General features: G+C 41.8%; 3 protein-coding genes across 5 annotated transcripts; 2 read left to right on the forward strand and 1 right to left on the reverse strand.

Moving 5' to 3' along the window:
- Positions 1-15: 15 nt before the first annotated feature.
- Positions 16-15,593, reverse strand: lnx2a (ligand of numb-protein X 2a). 2 transcript variants are annotated; one of them, XM_077554610.1, is made up of 11 exons: positions 15,371-15,593; positions 12,038-12,549; positions 7,986-8,209; positions 7,764-7,901; positions 6,235-6,434; positions 5,758-6,159; positions 3,971-4,141; positions 3,705-3,882; positions 3,035-3,260; positions 1,626-1,784; positions 16-629 (listed from the first exon to the last, which is right to left on the reverse strand). In XM_077554610.1, exons 2-11 carry the CDS (start codon positions 12,439-12,441, stop codon positions 494-496), a joined length of 2,238 nt encoding a protein of 745 aa, XP_077410736.1. In that variant the 5' UTR covers positions 12,442-12,549; positions 15,371-15,593; the 3' UTR covers positions 16-493. The 2 variants fall into 2 exon arrangements, with proteins under 2 accessions (XP_077410736.1, XP_077410737.1); XM_077554611.1 differs by lacking the exons at positions 12,038-12,549; positions 15,371-15,593 and adding an exon at positions 9,849-10,914.
- Positions 12,431-17,702, forward strand: LOC144040440 (uncharacterized). 2 transcript variants are annotated; one of them, XM_077554615.1, is made up of 4 exons: positions 12,431-12,563; positions 15,207-15,240; positions 16,487-16,561; positions 16,789-17,702. In XM_077554615.1, the coding sequence occupies exons 2-4, from the start codon at positions 15,230-15,232 to the stop codon at positions 17,198-17,200; spliced, it is 498 nt and encodes a 165-aa protein (XP_077410741.1). In that variant the 5' UTR covers positions 12,431-12,563; positions 15,207-15,229; the 3' UTR covers positions 17,201-17,702. The 2 variants fall into 2 exon arrangements, with proteins under 2 accessions (XP_077410741.1, XP_077410740.1); XM_077554614.1 differs by lacking the exons at positions 12,431-12,563; positions 15,207-15,240 and adding an exon at positions 16,065-16,272.
- A 2,424-nt stretch (positions 17,703-20,126) lies between these two features.
- pdx1 (pancreatic and duodenal homeobox 1) lies at positions 20,127-22,326 on the forward strand. Its single transcript, XM_077554628.1, has 2 exons — positions 20,127-20,541; positions 21,977-22,326. Exons 1-2 carry the CDS (start codon positions 20,127-20,129, stop codon positions 22,324-22,326), a joined length of 765 nt encoding a protein of 254 aa, XP_077410754.1.
- Positions 22,327-22,418: the final 92 nt, after the last annotated feature.

Below are 22,418 nucleotides of genomic sequence, written 5' to 3' on the forward strand. Positions count from 1 at the left end.
TCTCGTTTGGGTTTTATTTGCAGGAAATATTTATTAAAACAAACAGGACGCACACATTCACATGTATAAAATTACAGCTGATTGGGCAGCTGGTTGTCATGGTGATGGGGCCTGAGCGCATGATGAGCCCCGGGTTGTGGCGGCGGTTTAAAATGTATTCTTATTCAGATGGATCTAACGCTGGTGTCGAATGTGAAAGGTTTCAACTTTTGGAACGGTGCATTCACCTCAATGGAGCCCTGGAATTTACAACTGCTTGGGAAATTGGGGGGGGGGCTGAATACAGGATGTATTGCCTGTAATTTGTGTGTTTGTGTCCCCACCTGCTAGAGTGAAGACGACACGAGCACAGCAGTGTGTTGGAAGTGCAGTCTTGTCGAGTGGCATGGCACGATCATCTAGCCTTTTTTTTTTTTTTTTTTTTTTTTTTGGTCCTGGATTATAATCCCGGTGGCGAAAATGTCACAGTTCGTTCTGCAAACCTGGGCCCGGGTTATACCAGGCTGCCGGGCCAGGAGACGACAGTCAGCGCCACCCGGCTGCGCTGTTCCTTCAGCATGGGCACCAGCGCCGAGTGGCTCATTCCCGCCGTGGACAGGCCGTTGACCGCCACGATCATGTCGCCGCACCTGACAAGGTCGTATGGATTAGATCACGTGTCACTGTATTTTCATGAAATTTAATTTTAGGGGGTTCAAAATTAGTGCGTACATTTAAAGTTCCTTTAACGGAAAGCTTGTACCGGGGGTATTCCAGTCGCAACGCAGCAAGCACGTCCATGTCAGAATTAAGCAGTAATACATTTATTAATAATGCATATTATTTGTGTAGATTTGGGTCAAGTTGTATTTTGCAATTTTAAAAAATGTGCAGAATTTCACAAGTTCATGTTAAAGATGAGATCGCTCTTAATATGAAAAGAAAAATGCACGGAGCTGTCGCCAACATATTACAAATGCAATTATGCCATCTAGTGGCAGAAAAATGATCAACACAAATCAATATCACACTTGTTTTTTACAGTACATCTTTTTAATTTTTACTCAGTTTTATGAATTATTATGAAATTACTGTATTAATGACTAAAAGATGCAGCCATATTTCTATTGGACATTTTTTTTTCAGTTTTACGTTGACTTGGAAATACTGTTATTGTACATTTAGAACAGATATAAAATTTGCGATTCATTGTGAGTCAACTATTGAAGTCATATGATTAACTCTTTGACTGCCAGACGTTTTCAGAAAAGGGATGCCGTGGGTGCCAGCCGATTTTAAGCATTTTGACTGATCTTTCAAGGTCCGTAGAAAATTATGTGTTTGGACTATGGAAACACACATACTACCAAAAAAAAGATTGGACTCTCATCTTTCATCAGAAAAAAAAAGTTTGTTTCTACCTTATTCCGTTTTTCAGTAATCCACAATAGAAAATGGTTAGTTTCACCTCTGTTTTGAAACAAACGTCTTTTAACGTCTTTGGCTCTCCTCCATAGGATTTTATTAAACGTTATTTAACGTTTTTGGCAGTCAAAGAGTTAAAAATTGTAATCACCTAACACAATAATAGAATAAAAAGTTGAATGTATGTAAAATTGACGATTATTTTTTTGACTCCAACTGACTTGAGGCGTCCATCGTAGTAGGCGGGTGTGCCGAGGACGATGGTCTTGATGAAGAAGGCTTGGTTGCCGTGGGTCTCCTCGTAGCCCCCCACGATGCTGAAGCCCCAGCTGCCGGGATGGCTCCTCCGCAGGACGATCTCGTGGCTGCTGTGCAAGTAACTGCCGGCAAAAGGAGCAGAAAAAGGAAGTCATTTGAGGCACGTTACAACCTCAGTTGTCAGAAACGGGGTTTTGTTTACATGAACCGTTGACAGTTCGTTTGACGTGCGTAGCGTGAATTAAGTTGCCCATCCCTGATCTACTGCTACTACTATTTCATTTTTATACCTTTTTATAACCATAAAAAGTTCTCTATTTGTACATAAGGGTTCTATTGTGTGGAGGACCGAAACTGCCAAAATTATAAATAAATAAATGACTAAAAGTGAAAAATAAAAATGGATATGAAAAATATAATTCAAAAATGAAATAAAAAATATATATAAATGGAAATAAAAACAACAGAAATATTTATATCCCTAAATAAAAGTTTAAAAAAAATCCAATAAAAATCAAGATACAAAAAAAAAAAAATCGGCAAATAAATATAGTAAAATTAAATATCAAATAAAAATGCTCTGCTCTCATATTTATTTAATGCTGCAGATGCTCTGCCAGGACGAAATGTTATTCAAATGAGGGGGCGGTCTTAAGCGTGTGTCTTGGGTTGGACTCCGCCCATTGCAAACTGCCTTTCATTGGTCGAGGGAGTGGCTCGGCGAAGAAGGAAGTCTCGCCGGCAATGCGTTGGAGAGCTCCAGCAATGGACTTATCATCTTATCCACAGTCAACCCAGAGTTCAACCCAAGATACGCTTAGGACCGCCCCCCTCATTTGAGTAACATTTCATCCTGGCTGAGCGTCGGCAGCATGAAATAAATGTGAGAGCAGAGCATTTTTATTTGATATTTAATTTTACTATATTTATTTGTCGATTTATTTATTTATTTTTTGAATCTTGATTTTGACATGTTGAATGCAGGGCGTTTTTATTTATTGATTGATATTCAATTCTATTTATATATTTTTGAATTTATTTCAACATTTATTTTTATTTAAAAAAAATATATATATATATTTTTGTATTTATTTTTACTTTATATATTATATATTTTTTTCCATTTATATTTTCACTTTGTCATTTATTTATATATTTGGTCATTTATTTATTTTTAATTTTGGCAGTTTTGGTCCCCCGTACAATTGTGCCTTATGTAGGATACCTTGAAGAACAAAAATGGCCCCCCTGGTCCCTTTGATCTATTAAAAAGAAAAGTTGCTTATAAATAGGCACTGTACACTTTCCCCAAATTCCATGCAAGCCAACATGAATAATCTCCTCCTTTCCAGTAAACGTTTGATCAACTCACCTGGGGAGCCCCAGCCACATGACCCAGGAGGGCGACCAGTTGGCGTCGAAGTCGCTGTCGTGAGCGTGATGCAGCAGCTGGTCGCGCTGGCGCTCCTCCACCATGCTCACCTCCAGCACGCGCAGCTGCACCGACGCCGAGGCGGCGCTGGCCTTCAGGGTGCCCACCGCCTCGCTGTGGCTCAGGTACGTCAAGTCCTGCCCGTTGATGCTCAGGAGGACGTCCCCTGACGCGGGCGGGGGCGGGGGAGGGAGCCAGGAGGTTATACGGTGTTCTCCAAATGAGTTCGGGAGCTCCACTTGGGAGTTTAATTTGTTATCAGCAAATCAATTTCCCCCATTTGAAATGAAATGAAATTGTTCCAGATGGCAGCACACGAACTGGAAATTTGAAGAAGCGGATTGAAAACAGGAAGTATTTCAAGCGCAACCTAGTTTTTGCTGAAGAAGCAGTCGCGTGCCGTCCAGTCACGGCGACCAGTTGAGACGCTTCCCGTCCGGTCACGGCGACCAGTCTACTCGCATCATATATTTTACGCCTATAGTACATTTTTGGGCGTGATTATTGATTTATATTGCGAGATGACAAATTTGTAAGTTTGGATGAATCGAGATTTGTTTACGATAAACAAATCGAGGGCTGGACACTTTTCAGTAGGAGGCGTCCTCACCTCGTTTGATTCGCCCGTCCCTCGACAGGCACCCGTGCGGTTGGACGCTGGTGACGAAAATGGGCAGCTCGCCGCTCTTGCTGCCCCGCCCACCCGCCACCGTCATGCCGAGAGACTCGTGGGGCTCCTTCTTCACAGTGATGTGTTTCTCCTTGCACGTGACGCACTGGGAAAGATCCTGGAAAGGCCGGCAAATATTTTAGAGAGTTATTGACGACTTGGAAAAATTGAGATATGGTTGGGGGGGGGGGGGGGGATGCGTTTACCCGGTGCGTGCTGGTGCGGGAGAGGTGCAAGGGCAGCGGACTGGGGCTGGTGCTGTGGTTAGGCAGGAAGTGATCAAGGCAGTAGAGATCTCTGGTGGAGCTGGATTTTGGCGGCGGCGGCGTCGGTTTGCTGGGCCGGCCGATGAGGAGGTGCACGCGCTCGCCGCTAGCCTGCCAAGTTGCAAGTTCATCTTTTCAAATAGTAATAGTAGTCCTTCAATTACTTTTTTAAAGTAATATAATTACTAGGGGTGTCAAGGCCATTATATTTTTAAATCATAATTAATCGCAACACTTCAATAGTTAACTCCCGATTAATTTTATATCTGTTCTAAATATACAATAAAATATACAACACATTTAATTTAACATAAAATTTACATATAATTTAAAAAGTAATAAAAGTCTATCTTCAATAATAACTTAATGTAATAAAACAATTAGCATAAACAATTCCATCCCTCAACAGTAACAAAAGACATTATCTTTAGGTCGTAATTAATCGCAAGACTTCAATAGTTAACTCACGATTAATCGCATATTCTATATCTGTTCTGAATGTACAATTTTTTTTATTTTTAGTTTTCATACTCTTGTTGACAAAAGTTGGAAAAAAGGGTAAACTAATAGAAATATGGCTGCATATTTTTTCGTCATTGACAGTAATTTCATAATAATTCATAAAATTGAGTTAAAATTAAAAATATGTTTTTAAAAATTATAAAATACAACTTGACCACAGTCTCCACATATATATGCATTATTATTAAAGTTATTACTGCAAAATTTTGACGTGGACATGTCTGCTGCGTTGCGACTGGAATTCCCCCAGTGCAGGCTTTCCAAGTAAGCGCGGTAAAGGAACTTTAAATTAACTCAAAATTAGCACACTAATTTTGACACCCCTACTCTGAAGATTAATTTCATTTTTTTTTTTTAAAGCGTTAAGAATTTACTCACATAAATATCTGTTGCAAGGTTTGTAGAAAAAAAGCAGTAGAAAAATGTGATTAATCGCGATTAATTAGTTTAAAAAAATGTAATCGCTTGACGGCACAAATTTTTCTTCTGCAGTCATTTAAGTTTAAAGGAACTTTAAATTAACTCAAAATTAGCACACTAATTTTGACACCCCTACTCTGAAGATTAATTTCATAAAAAATTTTTTTAAAGCGTTAAGAATTTACTCACATAAATATCTGTTGCAAGGTTTGTAGAAAAAAAGCAGTAGAAAAATGTGATTAATCGCGATTAATTAGTTTAAAAAAATGTAATGGCTTGACGACACAAATTTTTCTTCTGCGGTCATTTAAGTTTAAAGGAACTTTAAATTAACACACTAATTTTGACACCCCTACTCTGAAGATTAATTTCATTAATTTTTTTAAAGTGTAAGTGATTAATCGCGATTAATTAGGGAACATTGTGCGATTAATTAGTTAAAAAAAATGTAATCGCTTGACGGCACAAATTTTTCTTCTGCAGTCATTTAAGTTTAAAGGAACTTTAAATTAACTCAAAATTAGCACACTAATTTTGACACCCCTACTCTGAAGATTAATTTCATAATTTTTTTTTTAAAGCGTTAAGAATTTACTCACATAAATATCTGTTGCAAGGTTTGTAGAAAAAAAGCAGAAGTAAAAAAAAATTAAAAAAAAGTGATTAATCGCGATTAATTAGTTTTAAAAAATGTAATGGCTTGACGGCACAAATTTTTCTTCTGCAGTCATTTAAGTTTAAAGGAACTTTAAATTAACTCAAAAATAAAATACAAATCTTGACACCTGGATGATCTGCGCAGCCTGCTCCGGGGTCCCATGGCGCAGGTCCTGCTCGTTGACGGCCAAAACGCGGTCGTTGCCCCGCAGCCGGCCGTCTTTAGCCGCCAGCCCCCCGTCCAGCAGGTCCAGCACGAAGACCCCGGACTCGTCGGTGCGCCGCACCAGCTTGATGCCCAGCTGCTCGGCCGAGTCGCGCTTGTGCAAGGTGATCCTCAGCGACACGGGGCTGGGGGGGTTGCCCTCGGGGGTGGAGCAGGGCGCTTTGGGGACGGGCGGGGCGGAGGGCGGCGCCCGCGATGCGCAGCGCCGCTCTCGCAGCACGGTCAGCTGCAGGGTGGTGCAAGGCCGCGCCAGCGTGGAGCGGGCGAAACTGTGCGGCACGTTGCTGATGTCCACGTTGTTCACCTTGGACGGGCGAGGTTCGTTTCACAGCAGGTGGCAAATTTAAATGAAAAAAAAAAAAAATCCATTTCATCTCACCTGGAGTATTTGGTCCCCCGCCAGCAGCCTCCCGTCCCGGGCAATCACGCCGTCCCGGTACACTTCCTGGATCACGATGTTGATGAGCGGCGTCTCGTTCCCGCCGACGATGCTGATGCCCAGCTCCACGTACGGGTTGGCCCGGTGAACCTCCACCGCCGTTATCTCGCCTTCGGGAAGCGACGGCAACTTGACGCAGCCTGTTGGCGCCGCAAATCGACCGTTCTTTTATTACCCTCCGCCTTCTAAGCGCTTTCCAGATTGTTAAAGGTAGCATCGGTTATGTTTCCGCAATAAACAGAACTACATGCATTAAAGTCAAGCATTTAATAAATTTTTGATTTTCAGAATATTTATGTCAAAATATTGGTTGTCATTTTTCCCCATTTTAAATTATGCACGTAATTAACTGATTAGAAAAAGGAGGATGAGAGGCGTGCAAATGTTGAAGACGTCCCCATAACATTAAATGTCGAAAGAATTGACACGTAACAAACAGGTGCTCGTCAAATTTGGCTGACAAAAAATGTTGACAAAAAAAAGCCTTTTTAATTAAGCGATTAATCGGGATTAATATATAGAATTTTTTAACCTAATTCTGGTTACTTAATTCTGTCTGTTAGCGAGAGCCACTACATCGTGATAACTTAAATTGATGTTTCTGCATTTGGCAATTTATTATTATATTATATTATTAGTATGGGATTTTTTTTTAATGGGCTTTAGGTGAACTGATGAATACACACACGCACGCACGCACATGCTCACCCACATACAAATATATATATATATATATGTATATATATTTAAAAAAAAAAAAAAAAAACATTTTTATTAATTTTTTTTTAATTTATTTGTTTTTTAAAAAAAGGAGAGCAATGATGATGTCAAATCGAATGAACAATACTGAGCTCTCCTGGAAGAAAAAAAAAGAAAAAGGGATTAATCCAAATTAACGTGATTAAGATGATAAAAAATGTTTAATCGCTTGTCAGCTCTCCTAAAAAATGTCAGGGAAAGCCGACTAGAACAGCTGAACTTGAATTGAAATTAGAGCTGTCAAAATTAATCGATTAATCAATTCTCAAATTAATCGACAATTATTTTTGTAATCGTTTGGAGCCATTTTTTTCCATTTAAAATGGTCCAAATCCTCTAATATCAGCATATCAACAGTAATTGTTGAATTGAAATTAGAGCTATAAAAATGAATCGATTAATCGACAAGTAATCAATTATCAAATTAATCGACAACTATTTTTCATAATCGAGTAATCGTTTGGAGCCATTTTTTTTTTATTCAAAATTGTCCGAATGATTTCAGCATATCAACAGTAATTGTTCACTTATTTCTGTAGTACTTGATGAAGGAAGACCGATTATCTTCTGTGTTTAATCAAAGTAAGACATTTGCCAACATCTGTTTCTACTTTAGAAAACAATGACCTTTTTTTTTTTTTTTTTTTTTTTTTTTTTTTTCACTGTATGAATCCGAACTAATTGAAATCGAATTGAAGTGACTTTTGTACCTTCTTCTGCGGAAAGAGGTGGTGACTCGGGGCAGTCCCAGCCAGAGGACGTCGAGCTGACCGAGCGGAGGAGGTGGATGCAAGGGTTGCTGAGGGGTCGCTTCACCCTGGGGATGATGCACTCCACCCCCACCACACCTGATAGACCACGCCCACAATTCAAGACCAACAGAACTTACTGATCATGCCTTTATTTTTTATTTTTATTTTTTGCCAACTCACTGTCTTCCTCAGTGCTCTCCTCGAAGGCGGGGTTGTCCAGGCCCGCCTCGTTGGTCCTCGCCGGCGGGTTGTCGCCACCGAGCGGCGGCGAGGGGGTGGCGTCGCCCAGGTCGGTCTGCGGCGAGCGCGGGGATCGCGGAGGACTTTTCGCCGACGGTCGCTCGTCGCCGCCCTCCTTGCGCGGACCGTCCACGCTGGTCTGCTGACATCGCGTCCCGGGGCACCTTGGGCCAGGTAACGGTTCGTTAGTCACATGTTGAAATTTGACTTTTTAAGTGGCTTTTAATCACCTCGTCCCGAGTTGTCCACTTGCAAAACGGCGACATTTGACTCCTTTTGCTATCTTGGAACTGTAAGTCGCTAAGTGAAAGGGCGGTTAAAACCCACGTGCGGTCAGAGGTCTGATCTTTATTTAAAAGAAAGTTACACTAATCCCCTCCGTTGATCTTTCTGGGTTAGCAACGGATTCTTTTGATAAAATAACCTTTTTTTGGGGGGGGGTTTGTCGGCAGGATCTCGCCACTTTTTAAGAGAGAAGTGATATGAAAGCGTGTACGGGCAATTGCCAAATGTGAGATGTCGGCCTAAAAAAAAAAAAAAAGGGAGCTGAATCGGAAAAGCTTTTAACTGCTTGTTAGCGTGAGCCAGTTAATGGAAATCCCCTTAAGATGCTCGGTGAGGGGGGTGACAAGCGGCTAAGCTGCCAATGAGCGAAGCGTCAAAACGCGCGGGACGGTTGGGAAAAAATCAACAAGTCACTTTTGAAAATCTCTCGGGGCCCCAAAAAAACGTTCCAGATATCGCACCTTTACACAGGTTCTCCATGGGGTAAAGATCAGGGTATGACGGTGTCCACCTTGAGTTTTACTCTCTTTAAACCTCTTTTGTGTGTGCGCGTGAATATTCATTATTTGAAGGAAAAACACTCCCGAAGTCGATGCTAACTTCCCTTTAGCATTTGAATGGGATCCTCCATTCACTTTAGCATTAGCGCCAGGCTAGCCATAAACTCAAGCTTGAATGCTAAATAGGGCCCAACCAATATGCTATTTTTTTTTTTTAGACGGATACCGATTTTTGGCAGAAAAAAATACCTGAAAAAATTACCTAATCATTAAAAAATAATAATAATAAAATAAATGTATATAATGCGATTAAATTATATTTAAATAACTTGTTTTTCACAGTTTGGGAAGAATTTGTGCCTTGACTTAATGTTATCTTACCGGTGAGCATGTTTTTCTGCAGCATTTCTGTGTGAATATTCGTTATTTGAAGGAAAAACACTCTCAAAGTTGATGCTAACTGCCATTAGCATTTGAAAGGGATCCTCCATTCACTTTAGCATTCGCGCTGTTTTAAAAACAAAGCATGTTTTGTATTTAAATATACAGTGGATATCATTCTTATTGCCGTATGTTTAGTTTTACCGTCACCTCCGACTAGGGTGTCATTAAACGGCTTTAAATGACGCTCGGGGACAACAGAATCACTTACGCGAAACACTTGCTCGTTGCTAATGCTACGCAAGCAAAATGGTGCATTCAGGGTACTTTTACAGCATCGGAAACTTTGGTTTTCTTTGATTACAGTAGAACATTTTAAAGGGAAAACAAGCTCTCATTTTGGCCCACTTGGCCGATGTTTGAAGAGCAATAAATCGGCCGATTATAATCGGCGGCCGATTAATCGGTCAGGCCCTAAAGCCGAACAAACTAGTTTTCTTTCTGTCACATGACTTTTGAGGCCAAAACATGCCCCACCAAGTCCAAATCTCATGTGAGGGCACTGCCGTATTTGCCAGACAGAAACGTTCCCAATTCTTAAAAACGTAATCGAGATCTACGTTCGCCTTCCACTCACCACAAGCCGGGGTTGCCCTTGGCCGTCTCGCAGAAGAAGTGATTGAAAAGATCTCTGGTGTTGAAGTTGCTCAGCATGTTTGCCAGAAGGAAAAAGTGAGAGGAGAAAAGCTGAGGAGCTTCTGGCTGGCCAACCCATGACTGGATGACTTGGGAGCCACTAATCCCTCCCTGGTCACATGACCTAACAGCCCAGTAATCCCCAACCACCATCGCCTCCAACCTTCCGCTCTCTCAAGGTTTCACAGCACCTGGTCCGAATGGGCCGCAGGCCAAAGAATGCGTTTCAACTCCCCTTTCTACCTATTTGTGGTTCATGCCCACTTCTCGTCCTACGGTTGGCGTCATACTTTTCTTTTGTGTTGGCATCAGGAAAAAAATGAAGGAAAATCATTTTTGAGGGTTTTTTTTTCCGGAAAGTATTTTTTATATTTCATATTTTAGATTTTACTGAAGTAAAAATTTGTTGCAAGGTTTGTAGAAAAAAAAAAAAAGCAGACGTAGAAAAATGCGATTAATCGCAATTAATTATGGACAAAATGGTGAAATTAGATTAATCGCTTGACGGCACTCAAGGAAATAAAGTAAAATCATTTTGAGGCTTTTTTCCCCCCAAAATATATTTTTTTACTTTTTAGTCGTTTTAACTATGGCTGTCAAAATTTATTTTAACTCTGAAGTTTAATTTTTTTTTTTTTTAAGTGTAAAGATTATACTCAAGTAAATATGTTGCAAGGTTTGTAGAAAAAAAGCTGAAGTAGGAAAATGCGATTAATTATGGAAAATTGTGTAATTAATTCATTTTTAAAAATGTATCGCTGGACGGCACTAAAGGAATTAAAGGAAAGTCATTTTTTAGGCTTTTTTTCCCCGAAAATATTTTTTTTAACTTTTTAGTCATTTTAACTGCCTGTCAAAATTTGTTTTAACTCTGAAGTTTAATTTTTTTTTTTAAGTGTAAAGATTATACTCAATTAAATATGTTGCAAGGTTTGTAGAAAAAAAGCTGAAGTAGCAAAATGCGATTAATTATGGAAAATTGTGCAATTAATTAGTTAAAAAAATGAATCGCTTGACGGTATTCAAGGAAATAAAGGAAAATCATTTTGAGGCTTTTTTTTCCACAAAATATATATTTTTTTACTTGTTAGTCATTTTAACTATGGCTGTCAAAATTAGTTTTAACTCTGAATTTTATTTTATTTTTTTTAAGTGTAAAGATTTTATTCAAGTAAAAATGTTGCAAGGTTTGTAGAAAAAAAGCTGAAGTAGCAAAATGCGATTAATTATGGAAAATTGTGCAATTAATTCGTTTTAAAAAATGAATCGCTTGACGGCACTCAAGGAAATAAAGAAAAATCATTTTGAGGCTTTTTTTTCCAGAAAATATATATTTTTTACTTTTTAGTCATTTTAACTATGGCTGTCAAAATTAGTGTTAACTCTGAAGATTAATTCAAATTTTTAAGTGTAAAGATTATACTCAATTAAATATGTTGCAAGGTTTGTAGAAAAAAAGCTGAAGTAGGAAAATGCAATTAATTATGGAAAATTGTGCAATTAATTTGTTTTAAAAAATTAATCACTTGACGGCACTAAAGGAAATAAAGGAAAGTCATTTTTTAGGCTTTTCCCCCCCCCCAGAAAATATTTTTTATATTTCACTTTTCATTCTTGTCATTTTAAAAATGGCTGTCAAAAATAGTTTTAACTCTGAAGATTAATGTTGTTTTTTTTAAGTGTAAAGATTTTATTCAAGTAAAAATGTTGCAAGGTTTGTAGAAAAAAAAGCTGAAGTAGAAAATGCGATTAATTATGTTTTAAAAAATGTATTGCTTGACAGCACTCAAGGAAATAAAGGAAAATCATTTGGAGGCTTTTTTTCCCCAGAAAATATTTTTTATACTTTTTAGTCACTTTAACTATGGCTGTCAAAATTAGTGTTAAATTTTTTTAAGTGTAAAGATTTCACTCAAGTATCTGTTGCAAGTTTTGTACAAAAAAGCAGAAGTAAAATTTTTTTTTAAAAAAAGCGATTAATCGCGATTATGGAAAATTGTGCGATTAATTTGTTAAAAAAATAATAATCGCTTGACATGGCTAATTTTAACACATCACACTTTTTGCCCTTGGCATTTCTGATATCCTTCTGCAGTGTCACAAAAAAAAAAAATCCTTCTTCACGCTCACCTGTGTTTGAGGTGCGCCTCCAGGTCACACCGGGGCATACTGAGCGAGCACAGCGGCGCCAGCGGGCACGTGACCGACAGCTTGTCCAGCAGCTTGTGCACCAGGATGCTGGACCTGCGGCACGCCGGCAGCTGCAGCCGCGCGCGGTCCAGCGGGCAGAAGTCCCGCTCCTGCAGGAAGCTGCGCAGGCAGCGGGCGCAGAAGGTGTGGCCGCAGGGCGTGTCCAGCGGCCGCACCAGCGGCTGCAGGCAGATGTGGCACACCAGGTCGTCGTCCACCTCCAGACGGTAGTTGTACAGGTGGTTCTCCCGGCCGCGGTGCACCTGGCCGCACTCGGGGCACGGGGCCTCCGGGGCGGGCTCGGCGGGCCCGGAGAGAGCCACCTCGCACCCCGGGCTGCCCATCCCGGCGAAAGGCGGCCCGGCGAGCTCCTAGCCCATAAGCGGCGTCACGGCACGAACGGCTTGCGGCGAGGACGGACGCCCCCCGGCGGAGGATGGCGCATCACAACCCTGCGGGGCAGAGGGTGAGACAGCTGTTTCGGCGGGGGGGGACAACAACAAGTGTCTGATTATGTTGCCGGGCATTTATTCGTGCGGCAAATACTTTGCGCACGTGAGCCCAGTGTGTTGCATGCTACAAAAGCCTCCGTGTGTGCGTGTGTGTGTGTGGCAGCGAGATTATGTATCGCTGCTCCTGTCCTCTAATCTGACAGTATAATCTCTCTTTTTTGCTCTCGCCCCACTGCAATCTTCCAATTCCACCGAGAGGGAATTATCCAGGATTGAGGCGGAGGGGAAACAGGGGACCGGGAAAAGGAAAGGGAAAAGCGGGCTTTTATTAAGAGGCTGAAAAAACAAAAGGGGATTTTTCAGGTAGCTGTACATTGCTTGAGTGTTTATTTTTCTGCCAAATTTTTACTCCCCAAAACAGATGTCTGTAATGACTCAAGATTTTATTTTTATTTTTTTTTGCAGTGGTGTCCTGAGATGAGTGACCACCCCATATTTAGTGCACTAGCTTAATGCTAATGCTAAAGTATAATGGGAAACATATATAAAGCCCTTTAAACACTTCAAACCCACATTTTTTTTTGGTTATTTTTATTTATTTTGTTCCTGATTTTGACTCTTTTTCCACATAAGAACAACGTGGGGGGGGGGGGGATTATCTCAAGTTTTTATTTTTTATAGCGGACGCCAGGATAATATGGCTGAAACGTGTTGTAAACTTACCAAGCTTTTATGTACTATTTTAACATGAACATCATGCAAATCAACTTGCGATTGGTGATTGGTTAGCTAGGATCCAATCATGAACCGGAAGTGTTGACATCCTCCAAATGATGCGTTTTATTGGTTTAGACACGCAAATATGTCCACTGCAATCATCTATGGGTCTGAATTGATGTTAAGCAACTAATATTTGAACAGGAATAGTGCAGGAACTCAGTACTCGGTCATATATTCTTTATCATCTGTGTCGAGCTGAGGCATCTATATGGTACAGATCTCCACGTATGGTATATTTGTCTGTCTCTGTCTTATAACAGCCACCAAAATAGACTTTTTCAACCTTAGTTTTTATTCATTGAGATCTTCGGTAAGGTAGACGGACAGTTTTGCTAGATCGAACCCTGATTCAGTGCGTATAATATTTTTGTCTTGTGCCATCTTAAAAACGACAAACTTCTGAAAATAGGCCAGCCATAAAAAGTCAAAAGTTGTGTCTTTTAGAGATGGAAAAAAAAAGAAGAAGAGTGGGGAGGGCCAGCAGGCATGAATGTGATTAATGGGGTGGAAATCTTGGCGATAGCAGCCAAAAATAGCAAGGATTCATTAAACGAGATTTTTTTTTTCTTCTCACAAAACCGTTGCGAGGTGTACTTGCATTCATCAAAAATACCCCAAGGAACAAAATTGTACATGCTATTTTCTCTTGCTGAAATCAGCCACTTGAATGTTCTCAAGCGGGCCAGCCTTCACTCCGTTCCGTAAGCTGCTCGGCCAATGATGAGTCGGGCTTTTGTTACCATGACGACTGGGGGGGGGCGGAGCCTGACCTTTACGACCCCAGCGGCTTGATCTCGCCAATAAATTTGTCTATGGATTTTGCCCAGAGTTTGCATGGGGTGTCGCAAGATGAGTATTTTCACTCATGGATGCAGCACTTCATACACTGTGTTTATGTGGCACATGTCAACAACACAGATCAGGACATTGTCCACTTTAAAAAAAAAAAAAAAACATAAGCGGAGGAGAAGGAAAAAAATCTTGGCGATAAAAGCCAAAAACAGATTCATGAAAGATTTCTCAACGCTCCTCTCCCACGGAACGTTCCAGAGCCAGGTTCTGCTAGCCGATCCCCTTTCGGCTCCGGCAGAGGGCGTACCTGGACTCGCGTGTGACACAACACCTGGCTCTCGCTATCCCGTGTTGTCGCCATGGCGACCAGGATGGGTACCAGGCCCCCTTATCCTGCTCTCTTCCACGGCGCTTGACATTCACAGGATGCCGAGGAAGCAGGACACCGCGAGCCCTCCCTTGATGCTTTTTTTTTTTTTCCCACCCCCAGTCTCTTTTTGTCCCGTCTCCTTGGTTACGGTCCCCGTGACAACCTGTCTCCGCCGTCTCCTTAGCTACCAGAGTCCGGCTGTTAATTATTCGAGCCTCCTTTTTTTTTTTTATATATATATATATATAAAGGAAGCTCACCCTCTTTCCCCCTCTTCTCCTTGGATGTGACTGCCTGCTTGTCTCCATCCCCGCAGCTGGACATGAATTAAGCATGAGGACACAAGGCTCCCTCTGTTTCCGTTTTTAAAACAAAGCTGTGACATCACCGCATCACACTTGTAGATACCAGCGTGCGACCATCCGTTTTTTTAAAATCTCCGATTTAATCCCACAGTTGGTGATGTCACCGCCTTCCTACGTCAGTAACAGACGGTTGGCCCTTCACCTCTTGTCTAAACCAATCTCAGCACAATCCATATAGATGTTTTGCTCTTTGTCAGCTTAGCCTTTCTTTTTTTTTGTACATAAAGCCCTCTTTGTGGTCCATTTTTTTGATCCAGAGAGGCTGCTGTTGTCTACTTTACAAGAACAAGCCTGCAAAACCACTTGAGTTTTTTTTAACACTCATCTTGTCATTGTCCTCCATCCTGCAGGCTGGCACCCACACTGCAGTGTCATGATGGGAACGTGAGCATCTGTCTGACAGCATCAACAAGCCCTCAATATCAGGGCAAAGCCGAGCCCCCCATCACACACACACACACACACACACACACACAGTGACATTGTAGACGTGCATGCAGATGTGATATATTACCTAATCCGGATGTTCCTCCGCGTCTTGCATCCCGACCCCGAAAAGGGGGGAAAGAGCTGGTGGTTTGGGGGGGCGGGGTGGTGGATTGATGGTTAGCGTCTCTCACCGCAAATCCACGCACTCGCCGCAAAGTGTCGGCGTCCCTGCGAACCCGCACGAAAACGCCCACCGCTGTCAATCATCTGGAGGAGGCGGTGCGCGCATCCACTTCGGGAGGGGCTTCAAAAACTATGCCTGCGTGTGGGGAATAAAACAAAACAAACGACGGTTAATTCCCAAATAGTAAAATTATTTCGAAAATATTCTCCCAAGTAGTATAAAAGCTCTAGTGTTATTAAATGTTTTTGGAAGGGTCATAATGAAAAGGGAAAAAAATAACGATAACAAAGTTGACCAGACAATAAAAACGAACTAATGTGACTGTGTGCATTAATTAAAATGAAGTGTGGGAAGTAATAAAGTATAAATACTTTGTTAGTGTAAATAAATTCCCTAGAGATTGATTTCACTTTTGAAAACAGACTTGCAGCCTTACATTGTCAAAACAGGCTTGTTACTAAGAATGTATTTTCTTACGCAAGCCTATTTTTTTTTCGTTAAGGGGTTTTGTTTATATATGTGTGTGTGTATATATATATATATCTATATATATATATATATATATATATATATATATATATTAAAGGTCGTTTCAGTTCCACCTTTGTCTAAAGAGGATTAGATTTTTCCATCAGGCATTAACTCGGCCACCTTTGGGTCCTTACAGTTAGGACCCCGGCGCGATAAACAAGCGGTCCGTTCGCTATTTAAATATAATAAAATAGCCCATTTACGGGATTCTATATCATTTAACTTTCAATCAATCGCGTGGTTATGGCAGAGGAGGAGAGCGAATTGGAAAAGTACGTACGTAGCAACAGTGTTTTTTAATGTTAACGTAGAAATTAGCGGTTAGCCGCTAGCTAACACCTTTACCCAGTTTGGGTTAAATCGGGACGCGGCTTGTCTGCTTAATAATGGAGCACTTGACGCTCATTGGGTTCATGCTCTTGGTTTTCGTGCCCATTTTTATCCCCCGGTATTTTCGTCCACTTGACTCATTTGCGTGTGTTGCAGACGTGCTGTAGAGGAGCTCCTGAGGGAGACTGACAGGGCTCGGCTAAGAGCCGAAACGATGGGCCCTGCGGGATGGTGAGTCCACCAGTTATGACGTCAGTGTGTTTTTGTAGCACGCCCATGTTCAACTGTGGACATGAAAGAGTGAATTGAACTTTTGGAAACCAAAACAGCAGCACCAAGCGACCCTTGAAAAATCAGTTATTGCATTTCCACTTAGTACAACTGATTTTCCCACTTCTTGTAGCAACTGAAAATCTCCGAACGACATTTTGAACTTGTTTGTGCTCATTTTTCATCAGGTTGAAATGTCCATTGCGGGGCACCAACAAGCGCTTCCTCCTCAACACCTTGCGCTCAACGGGCCTGCAGCAGCGTCCCGGCGAGCCCAATGCGGGACACTCGTCGCACGCTACGAGGCGGGAGTCACCTGGTTGGAGGAGCCGCAGTCGGTCGCCCCCTGCCGGACGGGACGGCGGACACTCGCACAAGCGTCACCGCGGGAACATCTATGGCGGCGACACCAAGAGGCGGGACGGAGGGCGGGAGAGAAGTCGCGGACGTAAGAGCGGAAGGGACGAGAGGTTGGATGGTCGGACGCCGGAAAAAGACAGACGGACGCCGAAAAAAGACAGACGGACGCCGGAAAAAGACAGACGGACATCGCAAAAAGACAGACGGACGTCAAAGACGAGGACAAGCTCAGCAAATTGATGGATTCAAATTTTTGATCCATCCATTTTGTAGGTCCTCATCACAGTTGACTCTGTTGAAAAGGTGGAAGGAAAGGGGAAGTGGCACTAAAACAGGCCAAAGTCTAGCTGGCACGTGGTGAGGCAGGGCAAGATAGTTGCATATAATGCGAGAATGTAGTAATACGTTTTAAGTTGAGATTTAAACACATTTCTTCCGAAGTAGCGGGGTACACCATGACGAGTCAATCACAAGGTACATCTAGATGAAAAATCTCTTATCCTTTTTTTTTTTTTTTACAGCGCGTCTTTTTTTTCTTGCAACCATTTTCTTACAGAGCTTGTCCTTTTTTTTTTCTTTTTTTTTTTTGCCTCATTCAAATAAGAAACTTCTAAAGAATACTTGATTCATTGAGCCATTTTCAGCAGTGAAGTTAATAGTTTGTCCAGAATTAATTTGATTATTTCGCTATTTTTCAATTACAATTAACACCTTTAAAAAAAAAAATTTTTTTTTTTGTTACTTTCTGTCGACTGATGATGACATCACCTGTGCTGAGGAAGTAGGTAACGACCGATCATGGCTCACCTGTTTTCTGGGTTTGGTCAGTAAACTGAGCCATGATTGGTCATTACCTACTTCCTCAGCACAGGTGATGTCATCTTAAGTCGACAGCAAGTAGATATATATTTTTTTTAAGTATTAATTGTACACGAAAAATAATGAAGTTACCGCATTAATTATAGACAAAATATTTACTTTTTACTGCTGAAAATGGCTCAACGAGTCAAGTGTCTTGTTTTAAGTAGTTTTGATGTGAAACGACAATGGAGCCATTTTGTGGAGAGGACATTGACACCAACCGCCATTTTGTGTTTTTTTTTTTTTTTTTTTTTTTTTTAAGGACAGACAGATGGTTAAAAGTGCCCCCTCCTCTGACTTGTGTACACTTTATTGTTTGATGTAGTCGTATAAATGTGACTCTTTCACACTATAATGCCGACCCGCGCGGCGGCGTCTCTTAAAAGTCATCCGCCCCATAACTCGCATTATCCACGTGGAAGACATCTTCCTTTTTAACTGTTTCCTTCCTCTTCGAAAGGATGTTCAAATATAAACGCCGCCCGGCCCGTCGCTGATTGGCGTCCAGTCGCGCCACTTTCGCTTTTATTGTACGTGTGAGAGCCCCATTAAGATACTGAGCGCTTTATTGTCGCTGTTGAACAACTCTAGGAAGTGCGTATACTAGAAAGGGTACAGAAGTACCTAAAAGTCAATATTTTACTTTCCCCTCCCCCTCCTTACTCCTGATTTTCATAAACTAGGAATGGGTTAGATGACTTTTTTTTTTTTTTTTTTTTTTTAAATCAAATAAATTTTTTAGTTTCACAAGGGTCTAAGACGGAAGGAAGAACCGGAGAAGTGGCAGTAAAACAGGCCGAATTAATTACAGAAGTGGGCACGGAGATGTTGGGACGCGTCACTGCACGAAAGTGCTCACAGTTGACACACACGCAAAGACGGTAATTGAGTTCCAGCTTAATCGGCTAACCAGGAGAGGCCTTGCTTAATGGGGCCTAACGCGTAGTGTACATAAAGCAAGACTAATGACCAGTAAGCGCGACGCGAGTGCGCCGCCTCATGTTTGCCGCCGTCGCCTCGGAGCCGCTAAGTGCTGTTAAATGAGCCGTTCACATCGGCGTCACGGCTACGCCCGCGCAAGTCTTGTGTGCTACCAGGCCTAATGTTGGCAAATTCGAAAAAACAAATTTTGGGGGGGAACAAAGGAGCGTGATTTGAATTATTTTATTTTGAAAGGTTCCAACTTCCTGTCTTTTGTTCCCATTTCCGTTGGTTTCATCTCTCAACCAAAGTTGGAACCGACCAACTTTTCGCCAACAAAAGATTTGTGATTTGGATGGTTTAGCACTGTTACTGGTTTTATTTTGTAAGGTTTCAACTTCCTGCGTGGGTTTTCTCCGGGTACACCGGTTTCCTCCCACATTCCAAAGACATCCATGGCAGGTTAATTGAACACGCCACGTTGTCCAGAGGTGTGGACGGTTGTTCGTCTCTGTGTGCCCTGCGATTGGCTGGCAGCCAATTCAGGGTGTACCCCGACTACTGCCCGATGCCAGCTGGGATAGGCTCCAGCCCCCCCACCCCCCGTGACCTTTGTGAAGACAAGCGGTTAAGGAAATGGCTGGATGGATGATCTCTCGACCAGAAGTTGAACTAACCAGCATTTTTGTGAATGGCTTTATTTTGGAAATTGGTTTTATTTTGTAAGGCTTTAACTTACTGTTTCCCATCGCAGTTAGTTTGACTTTCAGGTGGAGCCAATTTTGACGTAAATTGTGCATAAAGGACTTTGAATTGGGCTGTTTAGGCCGTTCCCCGTTTTATTTTGAAGGGATTTTACTTCCTGTGTTTCCAATAGTTTCAGCCGTTAACCAGAGTTGAGTGTGAGCAAAGGATTTTATTTTGGTCCTTATAGTATGTGTGTTTTTTTTGTTTAATTTCCCAATCAGATCTGGAAGTGACAAACTTTTTGTCAACAAATAAATTGGAATTGTATTGTTTAGCATTGTTGCCATTTTTTCTTTTTTTCAGGCGAACATTGAACATGCCTTGTAAACGGAAAACGGGATTCCCCACCCAGAAAATAAAACAAAACTGCAAAATAGAAAAAAGGCAATTGCGTGACTCCGCAGCTTTCGAACCATCAAATCCAACGTATCCCGATTGACACATGAAGCTCCAGCGAATCCGCACGTGCGTGTATTTACTTTGTTCAATTTAGCGAATGCACCTCTCAGCCAATGGCTGGCCTCGCTGCCGCCTCACGTGACCCGACCGCGGGCACACCCGCACACGCCAAGTGGGCGCAGCCAGCAGAGGAGAAGGTCCACGCCAGGGGCAAGGGGCCCTGCAGCGAGCGGCAGCCATGCATCGGGACAACCACGCGTACCAGCACCTCCCGTTCAAGGACTCGTGCGCGTACCAGAGGGCGACACACCCGGCGGACGAGTTCGCCCAGATCCACAACCCGCCGCCCTGCCTCTACATGAGCCGCCAGGTGCAGGCCGGCTACCCGGCGGGAGGCGCCCTGGAGGCGGCCGACGGCCTGGCGGAGTCCGCCTACGGGCTCCCGCTGCGGGAGGAGCTCGGGATGCCGTTGCTGCACCACCAGCAGAACCAGCCGCACCCGAGTCAGGTGCCCCAACACCCGCCGCTGCCTCCGCTTACGCCCGCCGCGGCCTTCGGCGACACGGACGATTCGCAGGGCCGCTTTCACCTTCCTTTCCCCTGGATGAAAAGCAGCAAAGCTCACTCCCACACGTGGAAGGCGCAGTGGACAGGTAGCTTTCGCTTATTACATGATTATTATTATGTTTTTATTGTTTTTAATAGTGACTCACAGGGAATCGTTTTTACGAGCAGTTAACCTTGTCGGGCCATTAATGAAAGCCAGGAAGGTCCATTAGATTTTTTTTATTGTTTCTTATCGTCACAAAAGGTTAATAATTAATCATTTTGTTTAATAAAAAAAAAAAGTGACTCTATCGTTATTTTACATTTACATATATATATATGCGTTATAATTCACATTATTTTATTATTATTTTTGCATAGGCTACATGGACTTTTAAAATGTTTATATTTGACTACAGCGTTATGTCTTTTTTTTTTATTACATGCATCAAAAGTGACTTCGAAATGAATTTAAAATATTTTAAAGTTTGCCATTTGTGTTACAAATTGGATTCAAATTCAGTTGAAATGAACTTTCATTTAGCTATATTGTGTGCACAAGATTTTTTTTTTTTAAATAAAACTATAAATTGCTTTTTGATCATATAAAATGGCTTCAAATCAGAATTATAATCATTTTTACAATATGGTCGTATATTGGGTTCAAGCCTGCATAATAGAAAATGTGCATGCACTTGTTTGTATTATAATAGGACTAAAAAAAAAAAAGAGAACTAGTTATTACTATTTTTGCAGACTTAAGCGTTTAAAATAACGTATATAAAAAATGTTGATGCTGCTTAATACTGTGCAACATTTTAGGTGCTTTAAAAAAAACGGTAGGCTACTCTTTTATTTCTTTTGGAGAAATGGCTTCATAAATGAGGATTTCAATACAAATATAATTCGTATAGCTACTATATTAACAGTGTTAATTGTCTTTTGTTCATTTTGTTTTTATGCACTCGGGTGTCACAATATTAGGTACCCCTGTGCTAATCGATTGTCATCCCAGTCCCAAAATGTCGCTGATTGTTGAGTTTAAACATAGGCCTAAATATGCCTAAAATACGGTATGTCAAATATGAATTATGTTTTAAGAATATTGTTTTTATTTGCTACACTGCTTCCATTAGCTACTATGTTAGATATAAGGATTTATTGTCGTTGTTGTGTTTGTTTGTTTTTTTAATATTATTATTCAGAATCATTTGAGCTAGCCGATATATTAAAAGGGATTGTTTTCTTTAACCAATCAGATTTCAAATTCACCCCCAGCAGCAGCAGCCACAATAACGGCAACATTTTTAAGTCCTCTGATTGGTTGGTAAGAGGAAAAATTGATTGCCAGATAGTCAGACGAATCTTCAAAAAAAAAAATAGGTTTCAAGTTGATTAGTCAACCCCCGCTTACTCGCGGTTCGGCACACGAGTGTTTGCATATTCGCAGTTTTTTTGTTTTGTTTATTATACATTTTTTCTAATTTTGTCAATTAATTAGTTAACTAATGATTCCGAACGGAACCGCCTGTGTTTGTCCAGGCCCCTACATGATGGCGGAGGCCGAGGAGAGCAAGCGCACGCGCACGGCCTACACGCGCGCACAGCTCCTGGAGCTGGAGAAGGAATTCCTGTTCAACCGCTACATCTCCAGGCCTCGCCGCGTGGAACTGGCTCTCACCCTCAGCCTGACCGAGCGCCACATCAAGATCTGGTTCCAGAACCGACGTATGAAGTGGAAAAAGGAGGAGGACCGGCGGCGGGCCAGGCGGGGCGAACCCGACCAGGACTCGGCCGTCACCTCCGGGGACCAGGGGGAGGCGGCGGTGGGGGGTTCGCCCCCGCTCTCCCCGGAGCGCCAAACCCTGGACCAAAAGAAAACACTTTTTTGAATAAGAAAGATCGTCATGGAGCATTTTTGCTTTTTTTTTGCCCACTTTTCAGATGTTTCTGAACGATTATCCTGGGGTGGGCATGTGCCAAA

The sequence above is a fragment of the Vanacampus margaritifer genome, chromosome 20, assembly GCF_051991255.1.
Source record: "Vanacampus margaritifer isolate UIUO_Vmar chromosome 20, RoL_Vmar_1.0, whole genome shotgun sequence".
NCBI classification, from domain to species: domain Eukaryota; kingdom Metazoa; phylum Chordata; class Actinopteri; order Syngnathiformes; family Syngnathidae; genus Vanacampus; species Vanacampus margaritifer.